Source organism: Bombus terrestris, chromosome 4, assembly GCF_910591885.1.
Source record: "Bombus terrestris chromosome 4, iyBomTerr1.2, whole genome shotgun sequence".
Taxonomy (NCBI): domain Eukaryota; kingdom Metazoa; phylum Arthropoda; class Insecta; order Hymenoptera; family Apidae; genus Bombus; species Bombus terrestris.
The window spans coordinates 12,260,932-12,282,818 of NC_063272.1; the positions used below are offsets into that span (position 1 = coordinate 12,260,932).

The window sequence follows — 21,887 nt, forward strand, 5'->3', positions numbered from 1 at the left end:
AACTAATCTGTGTTGAACGGTTTGTTCTAATTCACTATAATAAACGTACTTATTCAAGTGCTATGATAGGTACTATACATAATCATTCTCACATTTTGTATAAAAATTATCAATATTAATCTTTTTAAAAATGCCTGCATATGTTTAGTGGTAGATTATTGCACAATAAATGCCCCTTTCTTATTTTCTTATTTCAGACATTTTAAAATCGTAAAACATTCCACAATTGTCTTAGTTCGTGCGTTGTTTAAAATGACAAATACACCAGATTTAAAAAAAAAAGGATAAATAAATTTATGTAATTGTAAAGATAAAAATTTACGAGGTCTAAAATTAAGGAATTGCCATACTTCGTTGAAATATAGGGCAACATTATAATCTTTACAACGTTCACACGTTTCTCCCGTTATCGTTGCATTTCATATATTATTTATTATATTTGTTTAACGAGCTCGAACAGATTATAACTAAATATACATAAACTTTCGAATTTATAGTCAGACAAACGCAGTACTAACGGTATATGGTCACAAATATTGTCACAAATCTCATACTCACTGTTTCCTTGATGGAGGAATTCAGGCGTAAAAGAGTTCAGTCGTTGAGTTTTCAAATAGTCTTATCGGATCACCAAATTCCAACTTTTTTGTTCATCGTGTTATAACGAAATATACAATATTTTCTCTCGAATGATTTAAGTGGAGCATAAAATCTTATACATATACATTATCTACTTAAGTTCTGGCAAGAACGGGTAGTAAATTATGGATATTATTGATTATTTTGTACAAAAAGGAATATCCAACTGCCAGTCCTTTTACATACAACGAAGTTGCCATTATTGATTTATATGGTCATAAAATAACATTGATTGAGAATTTAATCTCTATATTGCGGGTCTTAAGAATTTGTCACGCTTTCTCTAAAACTTGCTTACACGTGATACCTGAGTAGATAAGTGTGTTTTTTTCTACCAGCAGAATTCTATAGTACAGTATAGCAGAGTAGAATCTTGATTTATTAAAAGACTACAATTAAAACGGAACGATCGATTTATTTTAATGTATTATGGGTAATTAGACTTGTTTTAAACTACGAAGTTAAATATTAATATTAATAGTAAGCAGTAGCATAATCAACAAAAAATATATGTTTTCAATAATTGTAAATTTTTGTGAAATTTAAATCCGTTCTTAATGTATTGTATAGTATAGTGAATCCTCGATTATTACGATTATTAAACGATTGATTATTGGGGAATTATTAGTGTCGACATATTATCGACCGATAATCGAATTAATATTGATAAAGAGAAAATTTCAGAATGGTTCTTTCATAAAAAAAAAAAATTGAGCATCAAAAATAGAAACTCGGAGAAATTATTGTTTACATCTTCGTTGAAAAGTTTTTCTTCCTGTCTAATATTAACATTTACAAAATAGTTCCAGACAAATATAATCCCTTTCCTTCTTCCAATTCATTATTTACAGTCATATCAATATCTATATTTAGCAGTTTAGTTGGAGAATTACAATACTTTGAAGAGATTGCTTTTCTAGAGATGCCTTTTCGAAAGTTTTAACAATTACAACGTTTGATTGAATCTCTTAAAATTATCCTTACTGAAAAGAAAGCAATATAAGAATGAAGACGTAAAAATACAAAAATTTGTACATTCAAACCGCATTTTCTATGAGTAGTTCGGATGATAAAGCTTCTGTAATGTATTGGACTGACAACTAAGTGATTACGGATTTTGTCATTAGGTGGTAATTACAAAATCCGTAATCACTTAGTTGTCAGTCCAATATCATTCACGCGTTAGATCCAATTACAAAAGAGAAGAAAGATGTGCTCGGGACGAACCAACGACAAAAAGAAAGTGAGAAGGTTTTCTCTGCCAGCGATCTAGTTAATTAGTATGTCGTGTTTCATGGATCATTTGCATAATTTCCGTAATGACTATGAATGAGGCGTGGGATATCTCTTCGAGTACTCTGTCAACCTTGAAACGTCGATTATTAATATCGCACTTGTTTCCTTCATTTTCATTCTGAAACTGTCAAATCGTGAAAGTTACTTCAACGAGTTATAAGCCGTTGAAAACGAAGGAAAGAAAGTTGCAGTTGTTACGACGCGTGCTTTAAAACCGTGTACGTACATACGTACGCATTTTCGTACGCAACTTGAGTAACGACGATATTAAAATTCGCGTATCGAAAGAGAAATCCATTCGGCGCGGTGAACGCTCTTTTGTTGCATAGGAATGGAATGCCTGTTATGTTTCGGTTTAAAGCGAACATTCTGTCGAGAAGTACACTCGAGAATTGAAGTGTGCAATTAGGAAGAGAAACTAATGCACTGAAACAGTTTCTATCAGTTGCGTCTAACGTCTACTGTGGTCTCCGTCGAATTTTTACGTTTACTTACTCAGCCAAGTAGGAGCGAATTTAGTCTTATAATTGGGCAATGAGAATTGTTTTAATGGAAGGAGAGAAAGTGACAGGGAAAAAGGAACACATAGTAATAAAGAGTAAGATTGAAAGGTGAAGTTTATCTCTTCAAGCGGACGCAATTAATGTAGGCATTTTCTCTTTAGATTGAAGTATCGCTACGTGTTTTAAATTGCAGTTGTGAAAAATTTCAAAAATTGCGACTTTGATCGTAGAAAATGGCAAATATAAAATATAAAATATTGAGAATATTGAGATACAAAGTGTAATATATAAATATAATTCTATGATTGGGAAAACCAAAGGACATAGGAAAAACGTCAAATGAGACGGGAGAAGGTTTAACAGAACTGAAAGCAATAATAGAGAAGAGAAGGGCAAACGACAGGAAGGATGCACAGCAAGGAGACTAAAGCCCAAAGTTGCAATAGTTTTTAGTCATTAGGGGTTAATTTGTAGTCCCTAGTTTTAGTTTTTAGAGATAGAATAATTAAAGGAGTGCAATAGAATAGAGTGGAAAAGAGGGGAGGTAGACATATAAGAAGAAAATATACATAAGAGATGTAAAACCAAAAGTTCATCCAAAGCCGAAAGACACGGACTAAGGAATAATAAATAAATAATAATAAATAAATAATTCTATGATTGTACGAGAAAGAAATTCTACCTAGCCGTATAAAATAATAATTATGCAGGAAAATTATTATTTTCGTGACATGAAGTTATTTCATCTCGCGCTAACCGAACAACTGACAATTTGCGTAACAAATTATCCTTTGTAACCAACACATACATTATTAAAACGATCAATATTCATTCTTTCGTCAGGTGGAACGTGCTGTTAGAATTTACAATACATGTACTAATTATATCGTTATATGCTTCCTGCTGTGACTCGAGTAATTACTCGAAGACGTGAGACAAATAGAAAAACGATTGATCGGGATCAAAGCATGCGGGAAGCGATCGCGAGAAATCGTCGTCGCTCGTAACGAGGCCATTGCCGGTGTATTTTCTCAGTTATCTAGGAAACGGTTTCGTCCGTTCATGGCAAGTTTTTTTTTCATCTTTCCGTTGCTGCGGTGTGCGCTACATAACAAACTCGACGAGACAACTAAGTTGAGCGCGATCGTTTTACAGAAATCGTTTTCCAGGCTACGGATGGCTCCAGCTATTTTCCGTGTGCGAACGGTAAGCCTGAAATTAAACGTGTTATACCGTAAATATAAATTGCTATGAAAAAGTCGAATAAGCAAGTAGATACATAAATCAGTCGAATAATTCATAATTCTTTATTCGGAATCGATTTCACAAATGACCAACCGGAAAATCATTGTGAAATTAAACTTTGCAAATAGAACAAAAATATATAAGTAGAGTGCAACTTTATTTCCACGGTGAAGCATAATGGATTTATCATTTATGATTGGTCCAGGTCGTATTTCTTACTTCTCAACGTACATGTTCCGGTAAGAAATCGTTTGAGGTTACAGACACGCATTTCCTGCACCTGTCCTATATGTAACACGTTGACCATGGACATGGATAGGTACGTAAAGTGATGTACACACGTGCACGCATTACTGGCCGTCTTGCATAATTGCGAAGCAATACAGTGCGATTTTTCGCACTTGGTCATTTTGCCTTATATCGTACTATGGATTACATTTCGTTTTCTTCCTTCTCGTTGGTTTTTTCTACTAGCGCCAGTGAAACGTTATTGGTGTATCGCGCATGATTTTCAATGTAGATTGATGCTTAGGGAAACGTATGAGCTTTATCGTGTCATTATGCCATGATAGCGTGCATCTTGGAAATGCACGTTGTCCGTTAATGTCCAGGTTTTGTTTTTACCTTTCAAATATACCTACCGTACAAGTATATACTAAACTTTGAATCACTTTTCAGTTTTGAAATATTTTATTGGCAAACGTTTGAAACGTTTTATTAGCGAGGCAAAGAAATATCGTATCGTACATGTATTTTCAAAATGACACGACTTGAACAAGATTTTCAGGGGAAGCGAAAAGTTGTTTGGAATCTTAGAGGAATTATTTATTTAAACGCGCAAGATTAGCGAAAAAGTAGATTCTAGAGGACAATGACCAAATATTATTCTTGTAACTTTTTATTTTCACATTTGAAATTCTTCTTCAACGATCTTGACGTTCTTCTAATTTTAATTCTTCCGACAATTCTTTGAATTATTTCGTATCGTGACACTTTCAAAATAGCATGAGAAATGCGTGCTTTACCTTGCTGTGTTCTTTGGCTCTTTTTCGATCGAATCGATACTATCGTTAGGAAATTTCTTAAACTTGAGGAAAATATCAATATTCAAGTATGATTTCGAGTTGTATGCTAATGATTTTTTTTCGATACTGAAATCGCGAGAGCGGAAAAAAAATTTCAGGGAACCATAATTGAAACAAAAATTATAAACTTCGCGAACGATAATGTTTTTCGCGAAGGAATATACTTCAATTGATTCTTGTAAGAATACAGAGAAAACTAGGGATGGATATCATATTTCAGAATTAACAATTTGTTTTCTCTGGTTACTAGACGTTTAAAGAATTTCTTTGTTGCAACAGGGAAAGGTAAATATCTGTCATTGTTAAAAAAGTAGTATTGTTTCAATGCTCGCATAAATTGTCTGCTCTTTTTGTAATTGGGTTAGTATAACGTGTGACGACCAGGCAACTGTTCCAACTGTAGATACTAAAATACTTGAAAAATAAAAATAAATCGCATATAGGACGTAAAATGAAAAAATATATATAAGTAATATAAATTTGGAATTTTAGCAAAAATTCTGCTTATCTCAATCTATTTAAATCAATACTTTTTTTTATTTGAGTATTCTAAGACTCGTATGATCCGTCTTCATTACATCTCTATGTTTCTTATTTTTCTTGTCATTATATTTTTTTTCTTTTTTTTTTTGGAGTTCTTTCTTTCATATGACAGATGGAAATCAGCAGCCCCAATTTACGTGAAAAAACAATCCGCACTTGTTATTGTTGCCACACTTGCTGCAGTACTGTAAGAACGTAAAATATTGATAAAGCTACCGTAGGTATAGTGAAATTGAAAGAGAGAGAAAGAATTATGTTTACTCAAGTGAACATAACTTGCCACTTAACAGTAATAACAAATAATAATAAATTGCCACTCATATATCAAACGACTATAAAGTTATAAGAAGTATACATATATTTGGTATAAACTATTTGTTTGTCATTTAAAAACTCAATTGTACAAAACACGACGTTCAGCTCATGTGACATCACGAATTATTATAATATTTGGTTGTTTATGTAAAATTGCATTTTCCGATTATTTCATTGAAAATATTTATTTAGTTATAGTTTAGTTTCGTCTTTACCCAACTCACTTTTATCTTAACAATATATCAAAAGTGATGTTTCCAAGTGCATTTCCATAAAGGTAAAAAAGTTACATCGATATGCTGCACACGTTCACGGACGTTACCTCTTTTAGCCACACTCGTCGCTGTTTGCATTCGAATGTAAATTAGTTTGACTAATGCCTCGATGGAACGTCTTGAAACCTTTATCAAAGTCATTCGTGATTTATCGGTCATTCCTTATTTATCTCGTAAAAAGAGGAACAATCATTCTTGACAAATATGTATCGAGATACAGAATTATTACATCTACTGCAAATTAAAAAATGTACAATCGTTGTTTATTATAATAAAATAAACCTTCGATATCGTGATTCAATTAGGTTCATTATTTAAAAACACGACAATTAGTTTAGAATTTAGTATCTATATAATCGATCCTGTATACAGAGAGTAGTTGCAGTAATGAAGTGTAATTTCAGAAGTAGAAAATAAATAGTATACCTTTTTTTATATCTTTTTACAGCCATAATATATAACAGAAACAAAAATTAATTTTTTATTTAAAATAGAAGCGTCAAATCAATATTCCATCTCTCTTGGCGATAAATATGTTTTCTAATTACGTTTACGTGCAGCTATTTAAACGCAGCCAATGATATTCTTCTTGCATCTAATTATTCTCAGCGTCCAGCTGGTTCTACACATCCGAGAAAACATTGTCGAATGTAATTTTACACTCTCATGCGAGTGCATGCAAGTGCGATCACGAACGCCTATTCGTTAAAATTCAGGACTTAATTATTTCTTTAAAGGCGTCGAATTGCCGATCGTAATCCGACAGAACGAAATGAGCGATTAAATTGTTCTGGCGCAAAAACAAGGATTCCGTGGATCTTGTAACCCCGTCTTTCAAATTAAAATACGGCAATTTGTAAGCGTGTAATTATCGGTGTTATCGTTGTTTGATTTTAATTGACTTCTGAAGATGATCTGTAAAAATAAAAGTAGCTGTTTAGGCGACCTTCGCGCGGTGAGCCTTTTCTCCATGGAATAATAATGAGCGAATTTCCTTAATGCATTTGCGTTCACGTCTAGCGCGTCGAGCTATCCGTGCTCTAATTTGCATTAACCGTTGCCTCGGATGCCCGTTAGTAAATCATTAATTTCAATGTCGACTGTGAAACGGTTTCGCCGGAAAATGGAACGTTGCGTTCAACGATGCGAATTTTACGTGGGCTCGTTAATTTGCGCGAAATGAACGCATGGATTAAACGATGTGATCGAGGTATGTAATTGGACCTTGTAATCATTCCTGTTTTTTTTTTCTTCTCTTTTTCTCTTCTTTTTTCAAATATCACGTTTGTTATTTATTACAGTAAGCTGGACGTTTTATCGGCATTAGGTACAATGTTCATTATATGTACTATGTATCATGTTCAGGTATACATTACGTAAGATTCATTATATCTGACGATGTAGAATTCTCATTATGGATTTTAATATTAATAAATCTTGTTATTAGGCAGTAAATTCAAATGAAATTTTTAAGCTTTATAGCGCTGCATTTAAGGATTATCGATAGACTTTGCTGCTGGAGAAGCGTATTTAAAATCACACGATCGTGTTTTATATTATCGTGATTGATTGATCACAATTTTGTGCATCAAAGGGTTGATAATTATGCGGTAAGCTACGTGAATGCACGTAATTTGTATCTGACCATAATTGAGACTTCAAGTTGCTTACTAGACACTTATAGTTTCAAAGTCACTCCATGGAGATGATGACGTAATATTGAGCTCATTCCGCTAGAAATTTACATTCGATTTCGGATCGTAGGAATTTATATGAGTCATACATTTCTGAAACGAAATCGCAAGTGACGTATCAATTAAATAGAATAAATTGTTTTTATTGTTTATTTAATTCTTAATGCGTAAATGGCAATACATTGGAGCTGTAAAACGCAGAAGCACTATTTAATTATTCATATTCTTGTAGATAATGTGAGGACAAGGGCTGCCATAAATTTTGCTACGGTCACTGCATCATATATATACTATTTTTATTTTATTATTTATTTCAAAGCTTTTTTACTTCTGAATGATCATAGATTGGACAAAATTAAAGTCTTCTCTTACAAAGTTGGAAAGCTCTTTACAACTTGCCTTCAGTTTCACGCAAATTCCACACTGCTGACAAAGTTAACGAACGAAGATCACAGGAGAAAAACATGATAAGTATATCTGCATGAATAATCTAATTTTAATGTTACTTTATGTTATAAGGATGATTTTAATATCACGTAAGTGGAAATGAAAATGTGTAACGATTAAGAAAACAATAACGTTATTTTCGTGCTATGACAAGCAATTTTTTTGGAATTTTAAAGAGTACGATAAAATACATGTTCGTTAAAATGCATATTGCAAAGCAAAAAAGGAAGATGAAAGACTTTTGTGAGATAAGACTGATAACGCATCGAATATTAAATCTCCTCTATGAAAAATAGGAAGTTTGGTATAATGTATTCTTTTTGTATGGTTCAAACGCGAATAATTTGCAAGATATCACAAGATATCATTATAATACGCGATAACGATATTTGTATTTACGTAAAATTTAAACTAACATAGAACAATATAACGGAACCACAATAGCCGCGATCCATAAAAAATATTTCATAAACGAGAAGAACAATACTCAGGTCATATAACAATATGCACTGGCGTACAGCAGTATGGCATTAACCGGTCAACAATATCTTAATGCACGGAAGTATGATAGCTTATCGAGCGAAAGAATTGCAACGAGGCGAACGAACAAGATACAAACGGAAACTTTTCATACATCGCGTTTCATCGTTGAGATTCGTTTTCTCTGGCGACCGTGAGCTCGCGCATAGTCCATAAATTGCAAATTTCTCTGTACTTTCACGTCAACTGCCTAGTTTCGCCTGTACGAGACCGCATTTTCAGGGTCAAAGGACATCACTATGACCTTGATTCTTGAGGCCATCTCGGTCACGAGAGTTTGTTTATAATGGAAAGTATATTAATAGAATTGATATAGTAATCGTGCGACTGTTTTACGGAATCAACTCTTAGTGTCTGAATGCGAGAACGACCGATCTGTGATTAATTGTTACGTACACTTTCTAATTAAGAGTAATTATATTGAGAACTTAATGAAAAGCTAAATTTGTTGTGATTCGTTCAATTTTTATACTTCAATTTTGTTCTTTATTTTAACAAACATAGAAGACTTTTAATATTTTAGAGAATTCTTCAGCATAGAAACGAGAGCTTATATTCTATACGTATATCAATATCAAAATTCTTTCATATCGTTAATTTATTAATTTTTTTAAGTAGGGTCTATAGCGCGATTGAGAGAATGCATTTCTTTATGAAGTTGTTTGGGAAATTGTTTCATGAAATATCAAACTTTAATGGATTATAAGATGTACGCTGTGCCCTACTGTTCGAAAGTATCAGAAGACTTGCTTACTTTCGAATTGCAATTAAAGAATTTGATGAATCCTGTATACGAAGGATTAATAAAACAGAGAGTTTCTTTTCAACGATTTTGATTCTCCTCGTGATCCTTTCTTACCTCTGTTCCGTGCTCTATGAATTTTATATTGTAAGACGCTTCCGCCAGGAAACCAGGCCAAATCTTACACGATTTATCATCCCATGCTTTTATAAATTATCAATCTTTTTATACTTACTGCCTATTTAGTCTTTCTCGTTACGGAGGGCGATTAAGTTACTAAAGAAACGCCAGTCGTATATTCTTTCTTGTCTCTATAAACGATACGGTTTTTTATTATGTTTTAATTGGTTCATGTTAAGCTGATTATCTTCTCCTTTACGTCCTACAATTTTCGTTCTTTTTTCAAGCCTTTGAACCCTTCTTTCATACCCTTGATATATCGTCGACACGAGAAACTCGTAACGAAGCAAACAGTTAACATTGACCCAGATCATCGTGCTTTTTTGTTTCTCCCCGTAATGCTTTACACATGATTAATCGACGGGGCAGTAGTATATCGTTTATCGCGTTAAAGTTCAGAAAAGGTAACTTCTTTCACGTGCTATGTAGCTTGGAAGTTTGTTCGCAGGAGGATTGCATCAGGTGTACGCTTATAGTGACGGGGCACATTTTGCAACCTCCTGTCGAGTCTTCTTCAATCGAGCAAAAAGTCAATAGCGTCGACGTATTATGTCTATATTCTTATTTATGAAGTGATTTTTAGAGATAGCGGGAAAAATAGTCGGCCACGTCTCATGCCGTGAAATTACTGTTCATCGATGACATTTATTTTAAACCATCGCAGTTTTTGTCAGAGGTAATTCACCGTCAGAATTTGAAAAATTATAATAAAGCTCGATCGAAGATATTAGGCATATCGATAAAGTAACTGAAGCTGTCAAAATAGAATTCTCAACTTTTTATGTCTTTAATCCTTTGAGTACTTGGTTCATACAGGCAACATGAATGATGTACGAGCGTTTAATGCTTGTAGTAGCGAGCATATAAATAACAACATTCTGTTTTCGTAACTCGTGTGAAATAAGTAATGTTTATTTTTACATTAATATTATTATATCGAGGGAAAGAGGGAGAATGAAATACTTGCAAGATTCTAACAGATATTCGAAGATATATATATGTATACCGTTTATTTATAATGATGCTATAATATAATATACTTTTTAAATATATGTTACACATATGTGGATACACATAAAAGAGTAGATGAAAACAAAATCATCAAAGAAACAGGCTATTGTATAAACAATAATATAGACGTATACACAATTAATTTTTAACTGTATCATGAAAGAAGTAATTACTTTCATGATATATTTTCAAAGAGTTTAAATCATTGGAATAATTCTTTTTTCTATCATATATTATTATTTTAATAAGCACTAAAAGGGTTAATAAACATATATAACATGTAGATATGTTGTAAACATTAGTATATCTTTGAATACATCAACTCAAAACTGACGCTTATTTGATATCGAAGATTTGAAGTATACATAGCTTGATGTCGTTCAATTAGCAAAATTGAAATTTTCAAGCGCAAGCTGTGTTCTTTTGAAAGAAATATCTCTAACTTTACGAGCATTACAGCTAACTTCGTTATAAACCATACTATATGATATAATTATCAGAATTAAAATCTCCTTGAAATCTTTTCTGTGTATTTTTTTCCTTTTTTTTTTTTTTTACGCTGGTATTCGGTACGAGCGTGTCATTGAACCTAATTGCAATATTAGCGAAACTTGGTATATTTTTTCCGAAAGATCACAGTTGATACTCGAAAGCCAGAACTTTAACAACCAAGTTTTTTCCGCTATTGATTCGCATGAACAGAATTTATAACTCTACTACATGCCTCTCAAATTTATCTACGCTTCAACATTATAGGACTTCAAGGCCATTTGAACGTTTCATCGCAAGACGCTTCGTCTTCCAAGCTCAAGGGACAGTATTCATCAGCAGTGACCCTGTCCAAATCCCCTATATCCGCTCTAGGTTTGAACGGTAGCTCGGAAACCAAAATACCTTCTAGTGGTTCTTTTTCATCTGCATCCTCCTCGAACTCCCAAAAATCATCATTGGAAACATGATTGCTGATGACCGACTTAAAATCCTTCTCGCTGAACGTGATGGTCTTCACGTTTCGTCTTTTGGGTAATTGCTTCTCGCGTAAAATGTCCCTAGACATGGCCGGCTTCCTGTCGTATCTGATTCTCTTAACCGTGCTCTTAGACACTTGGGAGACTGATCGATGACGATCGTCGTTCTCGTGACGTTCGAGGTCACGGTCGTCGTGATTAATAGGTTGTCGAGAATCCTGTTCATTCTCGGTCGACTTCCTTCTTTTCAGCTCCGATTCCGCGACAGTTCCCAGGAATGCATTTTTATCGGTAGATCCCCCTGCGGCGGCCTCGTTTTCACTGGTGCCACCTGTCACCTGTGGCTCCCCATTCGTTTCCACGGAATCATTTTCTGCAGCTTCGACCGCACGCGCAATCGTTTCGACAGCTTCGAGAATCTCCCGCGATGGCTCCACCGTCGGATCGGGGTGTGGCGTGGTAACCGCGGAATTGGTCTTATCGACCGAGTCAGCTTGTATGTCGGACCTCATTCGCGGATTCTTTCGATACTCTTCCTCCAAGTAGCTGCGGAACTGATCTCTGAAGTAACTGTCGATCATTTTCCACACGCTGGTGCTGTACCAGGTGAGTATACCAATGAGAAACACACCGCGAAAGATCAATCCCAGCATGATCACACCCGAGTGTTATTTATTGCTAAATATTGCTGATGGTAAATCAAACGAATAATAAGAATGCGCGTAATTTAACGATTGATATTTTGCTTATTAAAATTTATGAAGGGTCTGTGATAAAATGTCCATGATTATAGTCTACTGTAACGTAAGCGATGAGATACTTTTAGGAAGTTTGAGTAAGAGTACCTTATGACCTAGAGAATCGATACATAGATACTTGATACTGTGGTACAAACAAGGTAAAATAAATATTTCTGTAGCTCTTTGATGTTGAATCATGTTACGTGTTACGTTAATGCGAGCGTACGTCTAGAGTTCGTGTTCAGAAAGCAAAGGATAATTTGCAGCGTGTAGTTATAAACGCTAAATTACTCCAAGAAAATGCGTTAGATATATCGATTGTAGTGTCGTTAATTTCTCTCTACCATATCAAACTTCGTCCAAGATTTTTTCTCAAATTTTGTGAATAGTTTCGCTCAAAAGTTTCCGCTTATTCCGTTTCCCCGAAATAGTATTCCTTCAGAATACTCATAGCTTCCTGCATTTTTGGAAATCCCATCGTGAAAAAAACTAAAATCGAATTGGCGATTACGAACAGTCGCATCATTTCGAGACCACTGTTAGATCTTAACCATTCGCTGAATCCTTGATTATCCACGTCCTTTTCAACTTCGTTTTTCTCATTTTTCTTGTCTTCCGGGCCGTTCATTTCGTTCTGTCGTCCTTTTCCGCCTTTGTTTTCATAATTGCCGCGTTTTTTCATCGCTTCTGCGTGGATTGCATCTGAAACTTATGAAATTCCCATTTTTAACAATTGCAGACAAAAATTAGATAGATACATGCTTCCGTTTTTGAAATAGCATTCTATTTTTATCGTACTATAAATTATTCTTGTTGATTCAAGCTTCACGAGAAATATCACATGGAACACTAATTTTGGACATCACTTTTCTGGAGTACAGTTCCTGCGTATCTATAGTAAGCGCGCCTAAAATACATTGCTTTAGAAGCCGAGGGGTTCACAGTAAAAATGGAATTGTAATGTTTTTAGTTCACTGTTGTGCTCATTCATGTGCTCACTTGGTCTTATTGTATCAACAACTAGGACAGTAAGTTTACAATTTTTAGTGTCTTCATAATTTTCCTTTCTATCGTTTTTGTTCCAAATTGGAATGAAACATTGATGCAATAAAAAAGCAGTAGTCAATTCAATTATTACTGACGTTTTGTCGCATCATTAAAATTAAGAAGAAAATTTATTGAAAATATTAAAAGATATGAACAGAAAAATTCAATTTATTAAATTATTTAATTTCATTCGTGTGTAATTAAAATTTAATTTGACATATCGCTTTAAAGAATTGATTTCGTCAGTTCGTGATTTGAAAATAAATATTAATGAAACAGGGTATTCGATTAAGAAATTCTCAATTAATGTACTGACGTGATATTTATGGAATATGAACCATCATGTGAACAATGAATTACCATGTACGCCAACAGCGTCATATATGTGAGCATTACGATTAATTTAAATTTAATCAGCTGCGAAATAAATGAATACACAACTCATATGTTTGCTTGAAAAGGGAACAAATCTCTCTCAGATAGTCATTGTTTATAATCAAATTATATCGTACAAGAAACAAAACACGATTTGTGTTGGCAATTTACTGTAGCAGCAAACGTGTTAACCATAATAATACGAATCACAATTGCTCATGATACTTACCTATAATCTTCTATAATATTCTCTCTAATCCTCTACTCTACCGATACGATAGACGATATCTAGTCTATCATCTAATCTTTCTAATTCCCACAAAATGACGAAATCAATGAAAATCAATCGACGATTAATTTCGTACTATTCTTTAAATTTAATATATAATTTAATATCAGAATTCAAGAATCGCAACGATTGTGATCATCTGTTCCTAAAGATGTACCAAATACGTTTCAAATATTACGTTAAAGCATTGAACATCGGAATAATTATATTCCCACCATCTTTTCGATTCTACCATAATGGAGTTCCTCTAATCGTTGTAAAATTGCAGTATCGCGTCCATGCATTCGACGGCATAATAGTTTCGTAGTAATCGATGCAGACTAAATGAACTGGATTTGAGTACGCCCATCCGTACTGTTGTCTTCGAAATGTTAGACGATCCACGTGCATTAACTTTCGCATACAGCACCGATAGAAGCAGGATATTTCAGACATTCCGGCACGTACGAAAGAGACGAATGCTCGAGCGAGCGCGTGACGATCGTCATCCGATGTATGCACGTAATTTACTCGCGTGTATGTAATGCCGTGTGGAAAATACATATGTATGTATAGCTGTTAAACGCGTGCAGGTTTTAGGACAAGCAGCCGAACAACGAAAGCATCCATTTCTGCGCCACGCGTGTTCTTCGCCACTCGAGAAAGCAATCTACGGTGGCTACAAAAAGTACTGGCACACGTCCTTATTTTCCAATGAAAGGTTTCTTTAATCCGGTCCTACGCTTCATTTTCATAATTTCAAATTTTTGTAGTCATATACGGGGATATTATTAAACGATACTAAATTTAATTGTACTTAGCTTTAATTAATTGATGTTGAAATGCTATAACAAATATAATGGTCTGACAATATTCTTTTTTTTATACATGATTCATTCTTCGCTCTTTGGATTAGATTCAAATTTAGGCTGTTTGGTATTTTTTTTATTTTTATAAAGTAGAAAGTATTTTGTAAGTTTGGAGAAGTTTCCTTACACAGAGATGTTTAAATAGAGCACATTTCGTATTACACTCGTTAATTCGTATAGCGAATCATGTTTCTTAGAACATTGGACATTATTGTTATAATACACTAACTCTATAAGTAGTTACAGAAGTGAGTAAATATTATTTTGTACTGTGGTTTTTCTTTGTTAAGGATGAGATGAATCATTTCAAAGAAGTTGGATTGCTTTATCAAATTGTTGTTTACAATTAATTGAGACTCGATAATAGAGCTGAGAAGCTTTTAAGAAACTTCTAAGAAACTTCTGATATTGTTTCAAGGAAGAAAAAACAAAATTTTCACAGAGAGAATATTGGTGTGTTTAAATACTTATCTGTGGCAGTATAGATGTAAATGACTAGAATATATTATAAATCATCTCCGAACCTATCCCATAAAATGTTTAGAAAAGTAATCAGTAAATAGTGTGAAAATTGTATAGAAAATATCAAGAGTAATATGATTTCAAAATTAGCATAGGCACACAGGAACAAGTGTTCAAAATTGTATTATGACGTTGGTGTGAAATGTCGGTATAGTATTGTCTAAAACAGAATTCCCAACCTTTATCACGGCCTTGTTTCTTCTCTAAAACTTGGGCTTCTCTATTGAGCTTCTAATTACCGAAGTTTGCTCTTTCATTATTTCTGTTGAAACTTGCATAATGTATGGCAAAAGTTGGACTGCCGCCGGCAAAAATAGATAGTTGTTAACTAGGAGACAATTATAAGACTTCATCGGTACAATACTATGTCTATCGTTCGTTTCTTGTCTTCTTTTATCCTTTATAGACCTTTACATTTTTGTATCGATCGCTTTGCTAGGATTTAATGTTACATAATTTGCAAGAATATCGTTATTTTAATATCGCATTTTTGCTTCGAAGGCGATCTAACTAAGACACAGTAATTTTCCATAAAATGCCAACAACTGGTTTTAAACATATTGACATATTTCTTTGGAAATGGAAGATTTATTATAAAATAGAATAAGAGGTTTTATTTTTGCCGTACTTTGAAAAATGTGCTTTACTGCTTCTGCACATTGATCTAGATGCTAAAATAGAAATAAATTGTTTCGCTAAAAGTTGAAAAATCGTGATTACTTAAACGACTGACCAATGTTGTCGTTCTATCTTATCTGTAAAATTTCATGTTATTTTTATATCCTTCGATTCCTTTCTGCCTGTTCAAATGATATTTAAGGTTTTACGAAACTCGTAAACGAAATATCGTAGGCCAATGCGAGTTCAATCCCCGAAATTGCATCGCACCTAGATCAGCATATTGTAATTGTCTCATGAATAAATATAAGCTTGTTTTCGTATAAGTAGGATGGCAAGTGCAGGCCGATAAATTTTTCCTCCATGGGTTTAAAACTGGTTCGTCCCTTCCTTGCTCCGTTTAAACGTGATTTAAAGTTGCCCTCCGAAAGTTAGCGTTGATGCGTTGCATAAATGAACAACCTCTCGAATGGCATATTTTAAGATTGCATATTTAAAAAGTGACTTAATCTAATAAAACTTTTATCCATGTTATCTGTCTCTTTTCCACGTGCAATCGACTAAAAATATACTTATACTCCTCTGTGATATATATTGCTATCTTTTTTTTTTTATGTAGGTGTTTACCTTTTATTGGTAAGAATAGAAAAATTTAGTAGATAATTTCCAATAAACTACGAAGAAAAATTCAATAAAGAAATTGTAGCGAACTCCATTCTGTAGCAGTATACTAGAAGAAATTTTGCGTACAATGTTCAGTTTCTCAAACTATGATTCAAATTATAATTATTATTTATTCCCTTCGCTCATCTTTCACTCCATAGATTCGTGTTATATTTATTCATCTCATCATTACATCACTCTATTAACGGTATCCTACCTCAATCATTAACCATAAATCACAAAATTTATCATATGACAAGAATGGAAACATTGGAGATACATAGCTGGTGAGTTGGCATCGCGAACACGATATTTTACAGTTGGACGATCATCCTTCACCGCGTGTATTTTTTTTTTTTTTTTTTCATTGCCGCTCTTTTCCGATTCAATGTAAAAGTTGGACATGCTTTATGAAGTCCACCAAAACTAAATTACCTGAACGCGAGAGGTTTTGATCGCGCGAGAACTCACCGCGATAAATCAGCTTCCTGTCGATCACCGAGCAAAGGTCAGTGAATCACACGATTCGACGTTGAATTTTCACGCAACTTTTCTGCTCTCTGGATTTTCGTGTCGTAGCACATGGAAAGACCGTCGCCAACTGATTGCCAGTTTTTCTCTTCTATATCGTTCTGGATCGTGTTCATAAGGCTTCTTTAGTTGGTAAGCTCATTACAAGACTCCCTGCTCACGTCAAGGGTTCTTCGAAGCTCGCTCGTATCGTGTATGAAATGGTTCGAGAAATGTTTAAAATTGAGATAATTTGAAAGAACGAAAATTAATTGTCGCATGGAACATACGTAATATACTGTACACTCGACGCTTCTGTGATCTTTTCTTAAGACATATGCGTAGGTTTGGTATTCTGTACCGGAGGTACAACGTTCGTAATATCCACTGAATTTGTCTAATAATAACTTGTAACATTATGAATATGATAAGATAAAAGAAAACAAAGGAAGCACGGACAATTATGTTGAATTGTAGCAACAATTGTATGGAATGCCTACGATTATACCAAAGGTATGAAATAAGATAAAAAAAGAAGATTTAGCTTTGGAGGTGTAAAATATAACGATTATCAGGAAATTAGATTAGATTTTCAATGACAGTACGTAGATGTTTGTTCGATCTAGCTGGTGGTGACGATCAATTTGGTACACGATGATCGATACGGGTTTTCAAATACGACGTTATTTTCCATTTAGAATGTGTCAGTTAAAACAAGGAACGCTTCATCAATCACGCCCTTTATACAATACTTCCCGTAAAAGAGTATCAAAAAATAATGACATGGTATTCTATCGCTTGACGAAAATACAATGTAAATTTTCACGGGACATTACGTCATTAATTATTACTCTTCAAAGTGTATTTGATCATCAGTATAATATAAATATACAAGTTCTATTGAAATAAATAACCTGGATATTTAAAAATCACGAGGTAAAAGCATGATAAGTACATTTTTGTCGATCCTTTTATTTTAATGTCACTTTATGACTAATAAACATTTTAACACAAAACAGCTGGAAATGGAAAGATCCTGTCAGCTCCAGTAAAACCAAGACAAGCAGTATTTTCATATCTACGATATTTGAATATCTTTCGGTATCTTAATATTATGACAGGCACTCACTAAAGAGAGTGAAAAATGCTTGTTGAATTCCAAATCAAGTAGAAAAATAATGGTAATATAAGATTGATTAAATATATATTGCAGTTTAAAACTGTCGCTCTGTAAAAAATGTAAAATTCGACTGATCCTTATCATCTTCTTTCTCTGTAGTCGTCACTTGGAATTTATAATATCAGTGCCAACAAGACACACGCTTTTCATTGTATGGATCTTTTTATTCCTGGTGTATTATTGCAGAATTTTATTATTTGCTTGTTTGATGCGACGTTTCGTTCGTTTTAAAGCACGTACGGAAGTTTTTGAGGACACCGCTCGAAACCGTACCATAGTACTTCGATATTCAATAACTATCCGCTAATCCGCTAGTCTACGTAAGTATGTCGAATCACCAGAAGCCAGATACGTGAATATTTGTTCTTTTTTTCCACTTTAGGTTCATCGACTTCGGAATTATTAGTGACAAACGTAGACTATGTATACCGACGTATATGCAGAAATATATGTGCAAGGATAGATAAAATGTTTTCTTTTAATACGATTAATCCATATCATTTTTTATTCTTTTTCTTTTCTTTCTTTTTTTATATTCTTGATGAATGAAATTTAAAAAGTAAGTGTTACGTAATCGTTAGACGAGAAAAAGAGAGACTCTGAAGGGGCAGCCTCTTCATTAAGCTACCTCAAGGGATTGCTCTTTCTTGATGGAGAAATTGAATTCTAATATAGTTACCTCGATCTTCGTTTCAACGATGACGCTGGAAAAGCTAGAATGCATCTCTACATGGGTCTGTTTAATTTTTCTATTTTGTACAATTTTTCTCTTCGTTGCTCAAATTACATTTACGTGTCCGTATTATAAAATATGCGGTGGGTACGCTAATTTATTTTATGAATCTGATATGTATAGTTTACAAATTAGAAAGATATTTCGCCTAGTGAAAAAGAATCCTATTTTTCAATTTTCCCTTGATACGAGTTTCAGGAAAACATATATTTATATACACGTTACAGTTATACGTTTTAAACTGTGGTCTAGCTCTGTGGTTTGTCTCTGGTCTATCCGAGACAATATTTTTTCAACAGAGAGGAAAAGTCTCAGTTAGCGGATGAAAAGCTTCCTTTACGGTCAAGGGATGGAGTTTATTGGTCGTTTTGTTGAGAAATTTCCAGGTCGCTCGTAACTAATGTACCACGTACGAACGGTCAAGAGTCTCTCCGGAACTCTTACACTATACCATACCCTTTCGTTCTATTTATCTTATATCTGCCAAGGAATACATAGCTTTAGAAAGATTTCATGAGGTAACGAGAAATGATTGCATGACGTTCACCGACCGTGCAGTACAGATAGCAGAGGCAGCGAAAAATAAGTTTGATTTTACACGAATTTAATGGATAGAAATCATTATCTCTCTGATGTGTACAGATTATTACTGTCTATCGACAGACCAGTCTCTTTCTCTTCTCTTCTAGCGAATATATTGTTCTTAGAGCACGCATTGCTAGAGGGTTTACATCGTTTCCTTTCGAATAACATTACCAACTTCTTCTTAGACAATACGTCATTATCATACACTGTTGGCCATCAGACTCGCATAAACATCGCTAGCCGTGATTACCACGTGAACACAGACAGAACAAGGAACCTCGGAAGCACAATACCGTGCCATATCCGTGCCGCGACTATTTTAACTCTGAATTCTTATTGTTAGTGGAAAGTGGAAAAGATGAATAGGTAATGTGCATCGACGCGTTTCTGGGTAAGTCCGGAAGTAATTCGAACCAACAATTTTACGCGAGGAAATTGAAGGACGAGTGTAAACAGGCAGGAAAATCTATAAGTAATTTTACGCAAAGTTTACGATATTTTCTCAGAAATTGTTTAATTATTTTGTAGTTCTATTTAGTTTTAACAATAAGCAAGTAGTAAACCTTCATTCATGGATACACTGACTTACAAATGAAAACAGATAACAGAGTATATATAAACATCTCTCAATAATGAAGATACTTCCTAGAATTACAGTATTATAAATCTTCATAAATTTCAAACAATCTTCGTCGTAATCAATCGCAACGGAGCTTAGAAAGCTATTAATACGTATATTGTTTGCATACGGAATTCGTAAAGCCTCATTAAGACTTCCGTGGGTTATTTATCAAAATCAACACGGCACTTAACGCGTTAACATATTGTTGACGGTATACCGTGAAATAAATTTCACCGCCGCTCCCGTATTTCTGGAAAATATGTCAACGTTTATCAAGTGAAAAACGTCGATTCACGTGTCCCGCTAATAGTATAATCCAGCATTATTTTATTTACATAACCACACCAGTGCTTCATTTATATAGATTACATAGATTAGAAACAAAAGCACGAATCGAGAAACTATTATGTGAAAATCACGTGAATATTGAAATCCAGATTTATAAGCAAAACAGTAAGCTGAGATAACACCTCCAAAAGAGGATAATTTACCAGGTGAGTTTATTTTCGTTATAAGACTCCGCAGAATTCTGTGTTGAACTCTAGCTACGCCACTTAAGGATTCTCGATGCTGTTCTGCGCGTGCTCGTTATTTTTCGCTCTGTAGAAGTTGCTTGTAGACGTTGCTATTACGTCTGTATGTATTTGCCCGCTATGTTTGAAGAGAAAAATTGTTTGCGAAGATTTTCTACGATCCTCGCACATCTTTTCTATGAGGAAGCTATCGATGTAACCACCATTTTGGTTGTTCTTGTTTAATTGCTATGAAATTTGACCTACTTAAGCCTACTTAACCAAGGAAAAGATATTTCAGGCGATCAAGTGAATTAACCTTTCTCTTGAATAAATATTTTATTTGAATATTAAATTATTTTTTATTTGCAGTGAAAACGAAGATTTAGTAGTAATATTGGTCTCTTCATTCATTTATCGTTAATCGTCAATCGATCGTTGATCTCGTTATAGATAAATAACTATGGTAGTTTGGTCTAATTTTATATCTCGAACTATTTAACCTTTAAATATATGATTTTTCCAAATATATAAACTAACGTAAACGATGTATTTATAATTGAATCTTAAATCTGCAAAGAAGACATACTAAAGAGTGCATAGAGACATAGTAGATCTTATTAAAAATCGATACTGACCGAACATATTGCACGTTGTATTTAATTTCGTAATAGATAAACGCTTTGTTTATAAGTAACAAATACATCAATTTTCCACAAGCTGAATTAGCAAACTAAAGCAACGTGAATTTAAATAAGTAGATACTTTTCTATGCTGGAGCATTTGAAAAGCTAAATCGCAATAGTTTAATGCACAAAAAAAATTTATGCAATGTAACAGTCGAAAAGATATAAGACCGTTAAATCTGGAAAGAAACCGATATTTTATTTATCTTTATTCGAATAAACGAAATGAAATGAAACGGGTGATTGTTCTATTATCTGAAAATTCCATCACCTGGCTATTTTTATCTTTCTATTAATTCGGATATGAGAAGTTTCCTTGAACTTTCACATCCCCTCTCCTCCCCCTTTCCATTTGTCAAGACTCGTCACCGTAACGCTGCTCGTGAGTTTGTTATTCATAAAATGCTTTTGATTTACATTGTATTCATGAATCAGCATTGTCTAAAGGGGCATAAAAATTTGTACTGACGCGAC

At 33.8% G+C, this 21,887-nt stretch overlaps 2 protein-coding genes across 2 annotated transcripts; both read right to left on the reverse strand.

The window, feature by feature from the left end:
* Positions 1 to 10,748: 10,748 nt before the first annotated feature.
* LOC105665670 lies at positions 10,749 to 12,459 on the reverse strand. Its single transcript, XM_012308004.3, has one exon. The coding sequence runs from the start codon at positions 12,134 to 12,136 to the stop codon at positions 11,276 to 11,278; it is 861 nt and encodes a 286-aa protein (XP_012163394.1). The 5' UTR covers positions 12,137 to 12,459; the 3' UTR covers positions 10,749 to 11,275.
* A 141-nt stretch (positions 12,460 to 12,600) lies between these two features.
* Positions 12,601 to 17,102, reverse strand: LOC110119212 (the record flags this gene model as incomplete). The annotated part of the gene is made up of 2 exons (XM_020862684.2): positions 12,601 to 12,925; positions 17,057 to 17,102. Coding segments are annotated over 2 exons (339 nt in total), but the record flags the coding sequence as incomplete, so codon positions are not given.
* Positions 17,103 to 21,887: the final 4,785 nt, after the last annotated feature.